Source organism: Cetorhinus maximus, chromosome 1, assembly GCF_964194155.1.
Source record: "Cetorhinus maximus chromosome 1, sCetMax3.hap1.1, whole genome shotgun sequence".
Classification (NCBI taxonomy): Eukaryota; Metazoa; Chordata; class Chondrichthyes; order Lamniformes; family Cetorhinidae; genus Cetorhinus; species Cetorhinus maximus.
In genome coordinates this window covers 65921917-65938509 of record NC_135879.1, presented here as the reverse complement: position 1 = coordinate 65938509, position 16593 = coordinate 65921917, and the positions used below count along the sequence as shown (strand labels likewise).

Sequence of the window (16593 nt, the reverse complement as noted above, 5' to 3'; positions counted from 1 at the left end):
GTATCAGCCTGTAATTCCTTCAAATACTCCTGATGGCAAGTGGTAAAGATCGGGATAGTTTCTTGGTCAGCCATACTGCAGTACTGTGCCTCGCATAATCATGGACCAACCAATGGAGATCCATGGTCAACAATGCCCTCCTACGACATGGTACCTGAAGGAGGAGGATTCGTATCTTATGGATCTGCCCAAATACTATCCATCTATCTACCTTCGACAACCACCCCCCAAGTCTGCCCACCCACCAATTAGTAGGTGCCCACAATGTGCCAATACTGGCACATGCAGAAGTCAAGGTTATGCAAATTACCTGACCTTCTGAAATCCAACATGGTCAGGTTCTTGAGTCACTGATGGAGTGAAATGGTTGTTTTTCATGTTGATTATTTCAATAGTACATAGTACTGTGATTAAAAAACGTGATTCTATATTACTATATATTTTAAAGGACAGGTCCTGAAACCTGGTGACAATACCAACATTGCATAATTCATAGATTCATAAGAGTCATTTACAACATGGAAGGAGACCATTCAGCCCAACGGGTCAATGCTGCCTCTCTGTGGAGCAAACTAATCAATCCCATTCCTCTGCTCTATCCCCATAGCCCTGCCAAGTTTACTTTCTTCAAGTGCCCATCCAATTTCCCCTTGAAATCATTGATTGTTTCTGCTTCCACCACCCTCGTGGGCAATGAGTTCCAGGTCATTACCACTCACTGTGTAAAAAAGTTCTTCCTCATATTCCACCTGCATCTTTTGCCTAATACCTTAAATCTGTGTCCCCTAATCCTTGTACCATCAGATAATGGAAATAGCTTTGCCTTGTGTACCTGTTGTAAGTACATGTCTATCCAATCTCCCCTCAATCTTCTTTGTTCCAAGAACAACCATAGCCTTTCCAACCTAGGCTTGTAGTTAAATTCCCTCATCCCTGTAATCATTGTGGTAAATCCCCTCTTCACCCTCACGAAGACCTTCACATCCGTCCTAATGAGTTATGCCCGCAACTGGACAAAATACATAACCAGAGCTTCAGAAAAGTTCAGCAAAACTTCCCAGCTTTTGTACCCAATGCCTTTAATTATAAACAGCTTTCTCTTGTTAGGTCTTACATTTGCTTGCTACTCCCATCTGCAGCGTCCCATACACTCGACTGCGAATGCACCTGAACCACTTTTCTCCCAATCTGCTCTACCATCTAGTGCCAGCATCCTTAAGGCGCATGCGCGCCTGGACTTCCAGAAGCTGGGGGGAAGGCAGCGCACGTCGGTGCGCGCGCACGCGCCGTGGCCACCGGGAGACGCGCACGCGCCGTGGCCTCCAGGAGAAGCGCAGGCGACGTGGCCATCGGGAGACGCGCACGCGCAGTGGGTCTGAGAGACGTGTATGCACCGCGGTGACGCACGGACCCCTTCTTTCCCCACCCCCACGCCCCCCCCACCACTCCCAGCCCGCCTGGAGATGGCGGCCGTGGCAGCGCAAGTGGTGGAGCTGGACATTGAGGAGCAGCAGGTAAATGTGGGCCTGGACCTGGCAGTATGGCCCAAGCACCGAGACACTCCTACCTCCTCCAGTACCGGCCCGTTAGTGTCAGTGTCCCGACCCTGGGAGACGAGGCTCCCGCTGAGGTGCCTGGGCTCCCCGGGAAGGCTCCTTGCCCCTGCCGCTTGTCAGGGACACTGACTGAGGTTTAACATTAAAATGGTATCAGTCCCCAAGCCTGGAGTTTGCGCTGGGACGAGGAGGGGAGTGGGGCTGGATGCTTAAGGTCTTTGCTGTGAAGTGTCATTGTCAGACTGCCGGACATCTCTCAGCCCCTCCAGATGGTCACCTTCACGAACAGTAACTTTCACAAGAAAGGGTCATACCGACTGGAGACGTTCACTGGTTTTCCCTCTCCGCAGACGCTGTCAGACCTGCTGAGTTTTTCCAGCATTTTCTGCTTTTGTTTCAGATTTCCAGCATCCGCAGTATTTTGTTTTTAACTTTCGAAATCTGTTTTGTTATTTTAAAAGCTGCCGATGTTATATCCGATTTATAGACCGTGAAAGCAACTGGTTAATTTCAATTTTAATAAGGCAAAAAAAACTATTCAGTTTCGTATCACAAAGTGGAGCCATGTTCAATCATCAGAGATTGTGTCCTTTTTAATAGATTTTTGTCCATTAGTTAAGTTTAGGTGAAAAGTTTTAAGGTTTATTTGAAAATTGTTAACAATGGAAACAGTGACAGTACTCTTTCATATGAATAGTCTTTTTTTTGTTGTTCCTTCCGGAGGGCTTTTTTTTGCATGTCCGTTTGACTCAGGTGGAAGCGTTGTAGCCTCTCAACCCACTCCAGGACTTGACAAGCACTGTCGGCTGACATTTCAGTGCATTACAGAGAGAGTGCTGTACTTTTGGAAGAATTGTCACTACCTGTAAAAAAAAACCCACTCACCTTTGGTACATCTTATCACCTTCACATGCATGCTAAGCATTATATTTTTTTTCCCAGCTGATGCACTTTGAAGTATTTGAGATACAAGTTGCTAGATTATTTTTCTCCATTTTATCTTTTCATATTTGATATGGATTTATAAGTTAGAAAATGAATTTAAAAACTATATTTGACCCACTGCATACTTTAAAAGTATTCTTTGCATTTTTTAATTTGCACTACGGATAGGTAAGAGGTTTAAATCAACATTCTCAGTGACCAAATACAAATATTTCACTGCATTGGTTCTTGACATGACTCTCAGATATCCCAAAATATTGTGGAAATTTAGCAGATTTTTGATTCTTATAATGTCCTAAGCCATAAAAGTGAAAATTGGGGGTTTGGGTTTATTCAGTCTTGAATGTGGCATTTATGTTACATTCTGTGATGCTTCCATTACACTTAATTGACTTTTGTGTTAATTCCAATTATTAAGGCTTGTGTTCCATGGCAGTAGCACCATGATTTTTCAATATTTTAAACAAGAAAAACCTGACAGTATTTTTTCCTTATCGCGTATACCCTCAATCCCATTCAAGTATACAGCTTACCTAACCAGTAACCCCCCCGCCCCCCAACGTGGTTACTATTTCACAATGTCTGAGCAAGTTAGTCCCATTCCCACTGACAGCTTCAAAATGTTAACGTGCTTTCATATATGTTGTGGAAGGTGCATTTTTTGACATCCTTCTTTGTGTAGAACACTCTCAATTTATGCATATGTACATATATTTTTATATATATTATATATGGGGGATACAGAGGTAAAGCAATGGAGATGATTCAAGTTACCAAGAATTTTAAGTTAAGAAAATGGTAAAGTAGGACTCACTGGTTTAAAAAAAGGTTTGAGATGAATTTGTTGCATTTTCAGGATTATATAAAAATGATTAATGAAGTTCAAATAGAAATGTTTGAAATCATATTGCACTTTTCATGACCGCAGGGTGTTTTCAAGTATTTTAACAGCCAATGAAGTACTTCTGACGTCTAGTCATTGTTGAAATGTAGGAAACAGGCAAGTCCAGACCAACTGTCATGGTAAGGAGTCCAAATACTAAGTAAGCAAGTTAAAACTGGGAAGCTCTGTGTTGAAAAGATGCCGGGCTGGATCTCTTACACAGGTGTGGAACAAGAAGCCAATGTCTTCAGGACCAGCAAAAGTAAAATTCATGTTAAAGTTATGAGAAGGGTTGGGGGGGAAGCAGTGCTTGTTAGCGGTTCCACATTCTTAGATGGTACATCTATAAGCACCTTTCCCATTCGTATTTTCATATATAAGTTCACATCTTTCCCTGCTTCAGAGCTTGTTGCCAGCATGCTCGTAATAGTTACTCTGTTTCACAGATTTATTCGAGAAAGTGAGAATACTGTGGTGTAAAAGAGAAAGAAATTGCAATTATATTTCGCAGTGTTTTCATATTTATTTAGTCTTGTTCTCATAAACAGCCGAACAAATGTGAGTTATACAGTTTTTTTTGCTTTAGCTTCTTATTTACACCATATATTGGCTGATCTTGTAAGTTTATTTGATGTATTTAAGAGGCTGACAAAGTAGCAGTTTTATTCTTTGGGTACTTGACAGGGTAGATGCAGGAAGGATGTTCCTGATAGTCGGGGAGTCCAGAACCAGGGGTCACAGTCTGAGGATACAGGGTAGACCATTTAGGACTGAGATGAGGAGAAATTTCTTCACCCTGAGAGTGGTGAGCCAGTGGAATTTGCTGCCACAGAAAGTAGTTGAAGCCAAATCATTGTATGTTTTCAGGAAGGAGTTAGATGTAGCTCTTGGGGCGAAAGGGATCAAAAAATATGGGGAGAAAGCGGGAGCAGGCTATTGAGTTAGATGATCAGCCATAATCATGATGAATGGTGGAGCAGGCTCGAAGGGTTGATTGGCCTACTCCTGCTCCTATTTTCTATGTTTCTATGTACTGATCATTATAAAAGACGATGTGCTCCAAGATAAGATTTGCTGTCCTGTGAAGCTGTGGAAATGGGATTAACTTGCTCGTACATTGTAGAATAGTAACTTCAGGGATAAAGTACTGGTTAGTTAAGCTGTCTGCTTGATTGGGAGTGTGTCTATAGTCCGAATAAGGAAAGAATCCTGGTAGACTTTCCATGCGTATATTTAAACAAGAAGATCTGCTTATCTATACATCATTAGAGTCCAACCACTGGTGAGATTTCATAAAGCCAACAGGAATATTAAACTTCACCTTGGGCATATCTATGATGACCTTAACACATGCTGTATAACTGGGGTAGGAAATCAATAACAGCAAAATTAATTAGCAAGGTGGGTGAGGGAATCTGGTGCTGCTTTTAAACATGTAGGCAAACCTTAGACCTAAAAGTAGGTCTTAAATGACTTGAGTACTTAATGTTGAGAGTGTTGTGACATTCAAGGACACTTCTGCTGTCAAAGGTGTGACAATGTAGCACAGAGCTTCCCAAACTATTTTCCAATGTCATTTTAACATTTGAAGATTGTCATGAGCCCAAACGCCAACAAAAACAAAACTGCAACTGTAATAAAATTCAGTATATAATTATTCAAGTTTGTGGATTTTGACCAACATACAGCAAAATTTCTGTTATCTAGCATGCTCCAGGAATGGGAGGTGCTGGTTGATCAAATATGCCAGTTAACTGAGATATAAGGCGAGTTCTGCTTTTTCATCAGAAAGCTCTTGGGTGGTCTCATGGTGATGCGGGTATTGAGATCTTGCAAGAGGAACATGAGCTCATGAATCTAGTGAGCAGTGCCGAAGGAACATGTTGGTGAAGAACAGTGGGAGACTGAGACCCAGAGTGAGGGCTGGCTGCCGATAACAACTACCCATGAGTTTGACAATTATTAGCAGTTGTGTGAAAGTGGGTCTGACAGGGCACAAGTGTTAGCTCCGATTTCTGAGAGACGAGAAACATCTCCAGTCAAAAAACAGACCGGACCCCAGAATTCCGGTTACTAAAGCAACATGGTTGGTAGAGTGCTGGATAACAGAAATGTTGCTGTGTAATAAATTATAAAAACGAAAATCTGAGTTTTTACTTTTAAAATGTTATTATTTTATGTGCTCATATAGGTTTCAGCCAAAATCTCCATATTCTTTGGACTTATTGAAGCCCCTTCCCCCAGCCCTCCAGATACATTGTAATCATTCTCTCTCTACCATCCCCCCACACGCGCATAACAGCAGCGCTTTCCAAACCTTTCCTCCTCACACAAACACTCAGCAGCCCTCTTCCCAACACCCCCTCCACCTGCACACATGCACTCACTCAGTAGCCTCTCTTCCCAACCTTCCCCCCAACCCCCAACTCACTCAGCCCCTCTTCCCAACCACCCTCCCACCACTGCTCCCCCCCTCTGTACAACAGGCAGTCAGGAGGAGAAACAGCAAAGTTTGAAGCTGTCACTCACCTTCCCAACTCAGTCACTGACTGAGTGGGGTGGCTGAGTTACACTTGCTGGCCTCTGCCTGCACCATGTTGGCACAAAAGCAACCTGGACCCACTTGAACTCGCCGTGGTCTCTGATGTTAAAGGGTGCTTTGGGGTCCTCATCCACCCCTTGGTTTTTGCAACATTGATCCAATGGGTCCACGGATGTCCCACCAAAGCCTCTGAAGTGGACAGTCACCTCTCTACAGTTGCAGTTGCTGTTGCTGCCTCGAAAGAGGGACAGCTCATGACCGCAAATGTGACCTCTGCAACCCTATTGGGAACCCTGGTGTAACAGTTGGAACCTGAAAATGGTAGTCCGTATTTATATAATGTCACATTATGTTTAAGAACTTGTACTCATAGAATCAGTACCTGATTAATAATTTCTTTTTTTAGGTGTTTAATCTAATTTTCTGTCTTATTACTATGATAACATTTGACATTCAGGACTTTGGCTCTGCACACAGTGCCAGTGGAAGTATAAATTCTATTTCTATGGGTATGCATCACCAATTTGGTTATTTTTTTTTGTCTCCTGGTATTCAAAGCCAAAATATAAAATATCACATTTTTAATTGAAAACTTTAAAATGATATATAACCAAAGTACACCCTCAACTACAGTGACAGACATTCAACATCTTGTGAACCTGAACCTTTTTGCTTAGTGACTTCACTGAATATTGCACCAACCTAATCGATTGTTTTTGCCCACAGATGGACCTTTTAAAATTTCCTTCAGATGAAGACCAATGGAGGTAAGCAGTGCCATGATTAGTACATAATTTCCATTCATTTTTATGATGTTGTAAAGGGCCTTTTTATTGTATCGGAGCTCATTTAGTGTAATACACAGCAGTGCAATATTAGGCTAAACCTAGGCATTTCATTGCCTAGTGCGACTTCTGCTGTAAAACTTCAGTGAAAATTTCTAATTGTAAGAATTTTTTTAAAAAGTTGTTCAACAGTTGTGTGAGTAATTCAAACATTTAGCGTGTTCCTTCCCCAACCCTGTATTTCTATTCAAAAATATTGTGATACTCTTATTGATTTGAAAATAATTTTACAAAATGTGCTATCTGATTTTCAGTGCTTATGAAGATGGTCAAAGATGATAATAGTAGATTAGCGTTTCTTTTTGTTTCAGAGCATGACCCTCTTGCCAAGAATATTTATTGGTGCTTTAATGGTTTGTTAGCCAGCTCGGGTGGGGGGGGGTGGGGAACAGTTCTCCTTGCATAGCTATTTCTGTTGGCCTCTCTTGCCTGCTCTCTCACTCTCCTTGTATTTACCTTCCTTGCTATGCCCATTTTCCAACTTTACCTTTTCTTGCTCACCCATCACCTCCCTCATGGGAAACTTTGCATGGAACATCAATATAATCATGAAATTACTACAAGATATGATTGCATTTGGTTTGAATTTGCTAGCTGTATAGTATGGAAAATAAAAACTTAGTTCCAGAATAATTCACTCTTCATCGTGCGCAATAGGGACATCAGGAGGTTATCAGTTTGAGTGCTATAATTGCACATTTATACCTCATTATCTCTAGACTTGACTATCCTAACACATGCGTGCCATCTTCCACCGTCTAAAATGCTGTTGCCCTTAGTCCTAATGCACCAAGTCCCCTTCACCCACTGCTCTGTGTTCACTAATCCACTTTGGCTTCCAGTCCAAAAATAACTCGTAAAGTTCTCATTTTTGTTTTCAAATCCCTTAATAGCCTCGCTATTTCCTATTTCTGAAATTTTGTCTAGCCCCACAATCCTCCACAATATCTGTGCTGCTCCAATTCTGGCTTCATCCACATCCTGGTTTTAATCGCTCCACCATTGGAGACCATGTCTTCAACTGCTGAGGCTCTGAGATTCCTTTCCTAATCCTCTTTTGCCTATCTACCCCTCTTTCTCTCTCTTTTCAACATGTTCCTTAAAACTTACCTTTTTGACCAAGGTTTTGGTCACCTGCCCTAATATCTCTCTGTGGTTTGGTGCCATATTTTGTTTGATAACATTCCTGTGAAGTTCCTTGGAATGTTTTAGTCTTTTAAAGTTGTCATATAAATGCAAGTTGTCGTATCTTGCTGTCAGAAAATGTTGCCAAAGATAAAATAAATTACTATTTGGGCCACACTGAACAAACTTCATAAAAGCTTGTGAAATATGGCACCCAAGGTAGTGCAGTAAGTTAGATGAAGCTAGAAATGGGAAATAGAAATTGTTCTTGTGAGGCTAACAGTGGACGTTATTGAACCAGAATAGAGGAAACTTTCATCTGCATCTAGCCCATACTGTAATTAATGAGAGAGAGCTTGGAAGCTCACTCTTGGTGCCGCAGAAACAAAAAAGTAATAATTCCCAGTAAAAATCCCTTGAGCACTGAGTAAGAAGTTACTGAAATGTAATTGCTGTCAAATAATAACAGTACATGACAAATTCCTTTGTATCCATTTTTAAATTCTTGGGAGTTTTAAGTTTCATTTGAGAAATATTATATCCAGGTGAAACTTGAGGAAAATGTTAGCATTAACCCAGGTATTGTAAATAACCTGTAGGAATTATTTCTGTTTCTTTTGGTGTCAGGTCTCTAGTTGCATACCCTTTGCTTCATATAGTGCCAGACCTCAAGTTTCATTTTCCCTCCTGAAATAATTTTTGCTATGGAAAGCATTACAGTAATGTTGATAGAATGTTTTTGTGACCAGTGGAAAGATATCTTCAAGAAGAATGGGTAAGAGAAGGAGCATTGCGAATAAACATGAATCATTGCACAACAACCATTTTGAGATAAATGTGAACATTTTCCAGATACAGTAGGAAGTTAAATCATTTTTTTGGAAACTGAGGCCTTCACAGAAATATTGAAAATGAATTAGATAGTACAAGTCTTCAGATTAGTATGCTTAAAACATTGTAATTAACAGCTTTTTTTCCTTAAACAATATACACATTTCAACATTAAAATTTTGTTTTACAACCTTCATTTTTGTAGACTACAACATGCCAAGATACATGCAAAACACCGTGGACATGAGGCTATGCATGCAGAAATGGTGCTTATTCTTATTGCCACCCTCGTAATAGCTCAGGTTGTGCTAGTCCAGTGGAAACAACGTCATTGTAGATCATATAATGTGAGTTCTGTTGTTGATATTACAACTTCAAATCTATGAATTGTTGTTACACAAACTTAAACAACCTGTTTCTCTCAAACCAGCAGTTTTGCTGCCCAGACCAGCAGAGACAACTATATTAAATTTAGGAATAAGGCAGATCGTTTCAGCAGAGTAAAGAGTGAGCTTTGCTCTGCATTGTTCTGTGCTGTACCTCATCTAGAATTGATTACTGTTGTCATGTGGTACCCAGCTTTGACATCCTTCACCGTGGTCACAAGAAGTTAACATAAGAACGTAGGACTTAGGAGCAGGAGTAGGCCATTCGGCCCTTCAAGCCTGCTCTACCATTCAATAAGATTGTGATCTCAGCTTCACTTTCCTGTCTGCCCCTTCATAACCCCTGACTCTCTAGTCTATCAAAAATTTATCCAACTCAGCCTTGAATATATTCATTGACTCAGCCTCCACTGCTTTCTAGGGTAGAGAATTCCACAGACTAACTCTGAGAGAAAAAAATTCTCCTTATCCCTATGTTAAAAGGGAGACACCTCTTTTTAAACTGCATCCCCTAATTCTAGTCTCCCACACAAGAGGAACCATCCTCCTGGGTATCCACCCTAAGGATCTGATATGTTTCAGTAAGATCACCTCTCATTCTTTAAACTCCAATGGGGATAGGCCCAACCTTTTCAACCTTTGTTCATAAAGATAAGCCTTTATCCCAGAAATGAGTTGAGTGAGCCTTCTCTGAACTGCTAATGCAATTATATTATTTTTCAAATAAGGAGACCAAAACTGTACTCAGTGCTCCAGATGTGGTCTAACCAAGTCCCTGTGTCCCTGTATAGCTGCAATATAACCTCCCTACTTTTATGTTCCATTCCCCTTGCATTAAATGTCAATGTTCCATCTGCCTTTCTAACCACTTGCTGTACCTGAATACTTACTGAAGTTTTGTGATTCACATGCCAGGACATCTAGATTCCTCTGTACCACCGAGTTCTTCAATCTCTCTCCATTTAAATAGTACACAATTTTTCAATTCTTCCTGCCAGAGTGGACAAGTTCACATTTTCCCATATTAAATACCACCTGTCAAATGTTTGCCCACTTGCCTAACCTATCTAAATCCCCTTGTAGACTCTTTACCTCCTATTGGCTGCTTGCTTTCCTACCTATCTTGATATCATTGGCAAATTTAGCTACCATTCATTTGGCCCCCTCCTCCAAGTCATTAATATAGATTGTAAATAGTTGCGGCCCCTACACTGATCCCAGTGATGTTTGAGTAGCTATAGCTTGCCAACCTGAAAATGACCCATTTATCCCTTGCTGCTTCCTGTTAGCCAATCATTCCCATATCCATGCTAATATGTTACGCCCTATACCATGTGCTCTTATTTTGAGTAGCAAGCTTTGATGTGGCACCTTATCAGATACATTCTGGAAATCCAAGTGGACCACATCTACAGATTCCCCTTTATTCATGTTGTTTGTTACTTCCTCAAAGATCTCTAATAAATTAGTTAAACACAATTTCCCTTTCACAAAACCATGTTGATTCTGCTTGATCCCATTATGATTTTCTAAATGTCCTGCTATAACCTCTTTAGTAATGGATTCTAGCAATTTCCCAATGACAGATGCTAGCCTAATTGGCCTGTAGTTACCTACTTTCTGCCTCCTTTCTTGAATAAAGGTGTTACATTTGCTATTTTTCAATCTACTGGGACCCTTTCAGAATCTAAGGAATTTTGGAAGTTATAACCAATATCTCTACTATCTCTGAAGCTTCTTTTAAGACCCTAGGATCCAGGCCATCCAGTCCTGGGGACTTGTCAGCCTTTAGATCTAATAGTTTTCTGAGAACTTTTGCCCTGGTGATGGTGATAGTTTTAAACTCCTCCCTCCTTTTCATCTCTTGATTTTCAAGTATCTTTGAGAAGTTTTCTATACGGTGAAGATAGACAAACTATCTGCTCAACGCTTCCACCATTTCCTTGATTCCAATACTAATTCTGAGACACGCTCTCTAGAGGACCAACACTCACTTTAGTCACTCTTTTTTAAATTCTTGTAGAAACTTCTGTCTGTTTTATATTTTTAGTCAGCTTTCCCTCATACTCTGCTTTCTCCTTTTTTTTCAGTCTTTCTTTGCTAGTCCTTAAAAGCTGTCCAATCTCCTGGCCTATCACTAATCTTTGCAGAATTTAGTGTTTCTTTCATTTTGATACTCTGCCTAACTTCCTTATTTAGCCACGGATGATGCATCCTTCTCAAAGAGCCTTTCTTTCTCACCAGGATAAATCTTTGCTGAGAGTTGTTAAACGTCTCCTTAAAAGTCTTCCACTACATCTCTACTGTCCTACTAATCTAGTTTCCCAGTTCACTTTAGCCAACTCTGCCTTCACACCCTTGTAATTACCCTTATTTAGGTTTAAAGCACTAGTCTTTGGCCCACACTGCCCTACACGTCACACCTTCAAGCTAATGTGAAATTCATCATCTTATGATTGCTGTCACCTAGAGGCTCCTTTACTATGAGCTTATTGATTAATGCTGTCTTATTGCTCATTACCAGATCTAGAATATCCTGCTCCCTGGTTGACTCTAGAGCATACTGCTCTAAGAAATTGTCCCAAATACATTCATTTTCCAGGCTGCCTTTGCCAATCCGATTCGCCAATCTTAATTGGCCAAGATTAAAGTCACCGGTGATTATTGCAGTACTTTTCTTACATGCCCCATTTATTTCTTCCTGTATACTCTGTTCTACAGTGTGACAACTGTTAGGCGCCCTACAGACCACTCCCACAAGTAACTTGCCTTTCCTAGTTCTTAATTCCATCCAAACTGATTCTACATCTTGCTTTTTCGACCTGTTATCTCTCACTACTGTACCGATAACATCCTTAATTAATAGAACTACCTCACCACCTTTACCTAGATCCTGCCATTTTGAAATGTCAAATGCCTTTCAATATTCAGGTCCAAGCCTTGGTCACCTTTCAACCATGTCTCTGTAATGGCCATCAGATCATACATATTTATTTCCTTCTGTGCTAACTGTTCATTCATCTTGTTACGAATACTGCACACAGTGAGATACAGAGCCTTTACTCCATTGAATTACTATTTTTGCAATCTTTGGCCTCATCTGCTCGTGCATCCTTAAGTTTATATGCTCTTTGCTTTCCTGCCCCACTCTGGTTATCATTAATCAAATTGCTACCCTGCTCTATTACCTTGTTGTTTCCCTTTAATTTACCATATCTCTCCTCACATAACCCCTTTCTTCCACTATTTAGTTTAAATCCCTCTCTACCACCCTAGTTGTACGATTCGCCAGAACATTGGCCCTAGCACAGTTGAGGTGAAAACCGTCCCAAAGGTACAGCTTCCCCTTTCCACAGTACTGGTGCCAGTACCTCATGAGTCAAAAGCCATTTCTCCCACACCAGTTTTTTGAGCAATACATTTAAATGTCTAATCTTATTTACCCTACTTGAATTCACTCTGGTGAAGTGTGGCTCAATAATCCAAAGATTATTACCTTTGTGATTTTGCTGTTTAATTTAGACCCTAGCTGCTCATAATCCCTAAGCAGAACCTCTCTCCTAGTTCTATCTATCTCATTGGTACCCACGTGGACCACAACAACTGGATCCTCCCCCCTCCCACTGCAAATTCCTTTCCAGTTTTGAGCAGATATCTGGAACCCTGGCACTGGGGAGGCAGTGCAGCTTTCTAGACTCAAGCTCTTGGCTACAGAGGATTGCATTTATCCCCTTGACTATATTGTCCCCTACTGCCACCACATTCCTACTTCCCCCTACTTTAATGGCTTCCTGTGCCATGGTCAGTTCACTCATCCACCCAAAATATTCCCAAATATCTAAAGTCTGTATACTCGAGCAATTTTTTTCCTATTTGTTTAGTAAAGGTTCTAACAACTCAGTTTAAATCATAATTATAAAATCATTGGGTATTTTAAGCACATTTTTTACATTCATGATCAATTCATGACTATAATGAGAGGAAAACGGTCACAAGGGGTCACAAACTAGGCTTTGATTTATGACCAAAATTATTAGCTTTGTTTGATTATTCTTCCTGGATTATTAATGGATTTTCAAATGCGCTATGATAATGCACTCTGTACACATACCAGGGTTTGTGTGAAGATTTGAAAATAAACATATGCAAGCAATGTATGCACTGATTTTTGATTTGTCATTTTTTTTATAGTCATATAATTTCTGTGCAAATGAATTTTCACTAAAAAGATGTTTGTTTTATCTTTCTCCCTTTTGCCTGCTTTATAATTTGCAAGTATCTAACAAAACTATGATTTGGGGTAACAAGGAATTTTAATACTGATCCTGTTCAAGTCTCCCTAGAGATAGCAGGTGGCTGCAGACAAGTTACTAAAATGTACCTGCTCCCAAGCTGAATTTGAATATAAAGACCCAGTTCAGATCAAGTCATCTGCTATGTTTTGTTGTTAGTAATGATTTTAATAGGAACAGCCTGTTCATATGTTGGGAATTTTCATTAGGTTTTATGCAGCTGCCATGCAGACAAACCTGTTATCATAATGGTGTGAAGCATAGATCTTAATTTATGTGCAGTTTGGTACTCAGATTTCAGTTGCAGTGTAATGGATCTAAGTTGGCTGCTGCTGTAATGGATAATTTATTTTAGTTGTTGTGATGCAATATCTGCTGTTACAGCATGGCTTTTCACAATCACATGCATTGTCCATTTTTAATACTCCCCTTGTTTTAACAAGTAATTTCAATTAGTTTTTCTAAAAAAAATGGTGCTTTAATTCTTGTTTTGAAATATAGTAATAAAAGGAACAGGCTTGCTTAATGGAGAGGAAATTGGGACAGAATGCCATCTATTTTCAGACCTTTCTGGATAGTAATAATTGCTGCCATTTAACATAAGAATTATTGCAAAGCTGTACGGTAGTAAAATTGAGTGGCCCGTGGCAAACTGTGACCTAGCAGATCGCAGACTTCGCTCTCAGGCACTGTAAATTGTAGAACAAACTTTTGAGTATTCCTTGGTTTTTTAAATTGTAAACTCTTTATATAAAAAAAAAGTTAAAGGGGCCAGAAAAAAATCAGAAACATTAATTTTAAATACATGCGGTGTTTCATAAACCCTGCTACCTAAATTTGTATTATGCTGGTGCAAAATGAGGTAGGGATGGGAGAAGAGAAATCCTATTTTCCTCTGATTAACCCATGGCTTACTGATCATTTAGCACATTAAATATGTATAAATAAAGGTTGATGTAAAGCAATTAAAAATGTGAATCACAGCTGTTAGTTGTCTATGTACTAGCCGTACTGTAAATTCAGTCAACTTTATGAACTTCATTTGCAAGACAAGTCAGACCAAAAATCGGTAGTGATAAATTAAATGTCCTGCTGCCTTCTAATTATTTAGACCCCCACTTTAGGATTTGCTTGAGGTCCAGGTCCTGTTTAGCTCATTTAAGCCTTTTAATGAGAAAAACATTTAGCCTTTGGGCAACAGTCTGATTTGTCAGGAAATTCCATGGGATATGATGTATGGATAAGTAAAATTTGTGCTAATATAATCCAGATGGTAATGGTGCCATTAAACAATAAAGTAGATGATGTGTTTTTCTATATCCAGATGTTGACTGTACCAGCACCAGTACTATTAAGAGTGCATATGCACAACTGTGTCTTGTTTTATCAAATGACTACTGAATTTTGCACAGTCCAGCAGGATAGCATGTCTACAATATATTAATTGTTCTAGAAATGCTTATTGCCAGTTTTTTCTGGATTCTATTGTAAAAGTTGCCGAATTCCATCAAATAGTTGAAATAAATTTGTGATAACCTAATTCGCTTCCAAAGATTATGGAACAAAATAAATTTGGAAATCTCTTCGTTAGGGACTTTAACTATCAATCAACTTCTTGAATCAGAATCTAGATCTTGATCAAAAAAAGGAAAGTCTACATTTAAGTGATTTTAATTTCAGAAGTTGTTTACTTTTTCTTCCAATTAATTTAGTCAGTTTTTAAATAGATCAGTACCTACAGATGTAGTTATGCTACAAGTAACTCCATAAATGACATCAACAGCATTTGACCCACATATAGTTCTGATCTGGGCATAGAATGTGCTAAAATCTATTAAATACTTTTATTGATTCAGAGGAAATGTGAACTCCCTTGCCCCAAAAAGTTCCAGTTTTTCTGGTGTTCGTTAAATCACTTTTTTAGACAGACTGAAGTTCAAAAGTACAAGTGTAACCCTGTGTTAAGATAATATCTGTATTGCTGTAGTATTTGAAATGATTTGTGATTTTTTTTTTTCAACAACAAAGTTTAATTTATTTAGGCAGTAATTCATTGTGAGCGGAGGACCAATTTTTAAAAAGTAGTTCATTAAATTGTGATTAATAATTACATTACACCTGGCTAGCAGTATGTTTATTAGGATTCAGTTAGTGGATCTTCTTTAATTTTATTTTTAAGATTCTTACAAATTCCTGACTAACTTCACCACAAGGTGCAAATTCTGATCATGACGTTATCTTACTATAAGTATAATGGCAGGGTAAAACTGGATCATTAAAAATTTATGTAATTTGTCATGCTATGAAAATAAACTGCATTTACTAACTTTGTTTTATTTAATGATGATATGTAGAAATTGCACTGTCGGCTGATAAATGTTCATAATGAACTTGTGCATTTTCTTTGACAGCTGGTCACCTTGCTCCAGATGTGGATTGTTCCTTTATATTTCACCGTAAAACTTTATTGGTGGCGCTTTCTCTCCACATGGGGGATGTTCTCTGTTATTACCAGCTATGTCATCTTCAGAGCTACCCGTAAACCCCTTTCTGGAAGAACACCACGGTATGTAATCAAAAAGTGAAAATTGGGCCTCTTTTGTCACTCTTCATTTGTTCTGCCTTACTAATTATGGGTTGTGTGACTAAAATAGTTAACAATTTATATTTAACGCTGATGAGTGATTTTGAGTGATAGGCAGATACAGTTTTATTGCACATATAGAGCATTTCTCAATCCCCCATGAAATAATCTGACATCTGTACTGAGTATTCATAAGCTGTTTATTAACACAAATAGCTTCCTTGAAGAATCTTCAATTTTATGTATATATATTTTTAAAATCCTTCTTTACAACAGCTTAAAAAGTAATACAAAAAATACAATCTCTAGTGTTTGCAAGGTACCATGCATGAAATCAACATTTAAGTATGTTAGAATCCAACGTGCAACTCCTGGTTAATCTATTTTTTAATGTAAACATATGCACCCACATTTTCAGAGTTGTATTCACTACCTTATTTTTATAACTTCATGAGAGTATTCACAATTTATACTTACAAAACATATATGGAACAGTCCCAATGTCTAACCTTTGACAGTTTGAACGAAGTTGCATCATTTTGTTGTGGCTAATTTCTGTAAATCAGAACCCTGTGGTTCATTCCTTCAGTCACTTGGTTAATGT

The 16593-nt window shown here is 39.1% G+C and overlaps 1 protein-coding gene across 2 annotated transcripts in view; it reads left to right on the top strand.

The window, feature by feature from the left end:
• Nucleotides 1–1362: 1362 nt before the first annotated feature.
• The window catches only part of rnf175 (ring finger protein 175), a 58475-nt gene continuing 43244 nt past the window's right edge, over nucleotides 1363–16593 (top strand). For both annotated transcript variants that reach the window (XR_013576582.1, XM_078541706.1), the window contains exons 1-4: nucleotides 1363–1514; nucleotides 6653–6693; nucleotides 8933–9074; nucleotides 15817–15971. Coding sequence is in view for 1 of the 2 variants with exons in the window: in XM_078541706.1 (XP_078397832.1) it covers nucleotides 1389–1514; nucleotides 6653–6693; nucleotides 8933–9074; nucleotides 15817–15971 (464 nt within the window). In the remaining variant the exon portion in view is untranslated. The remainder of the gene's footprint in view (nucleotides 1515–6652; nucleotides 6694–8932; nucleotides 9075–15816; nucleotides 15972–16593) is intronic.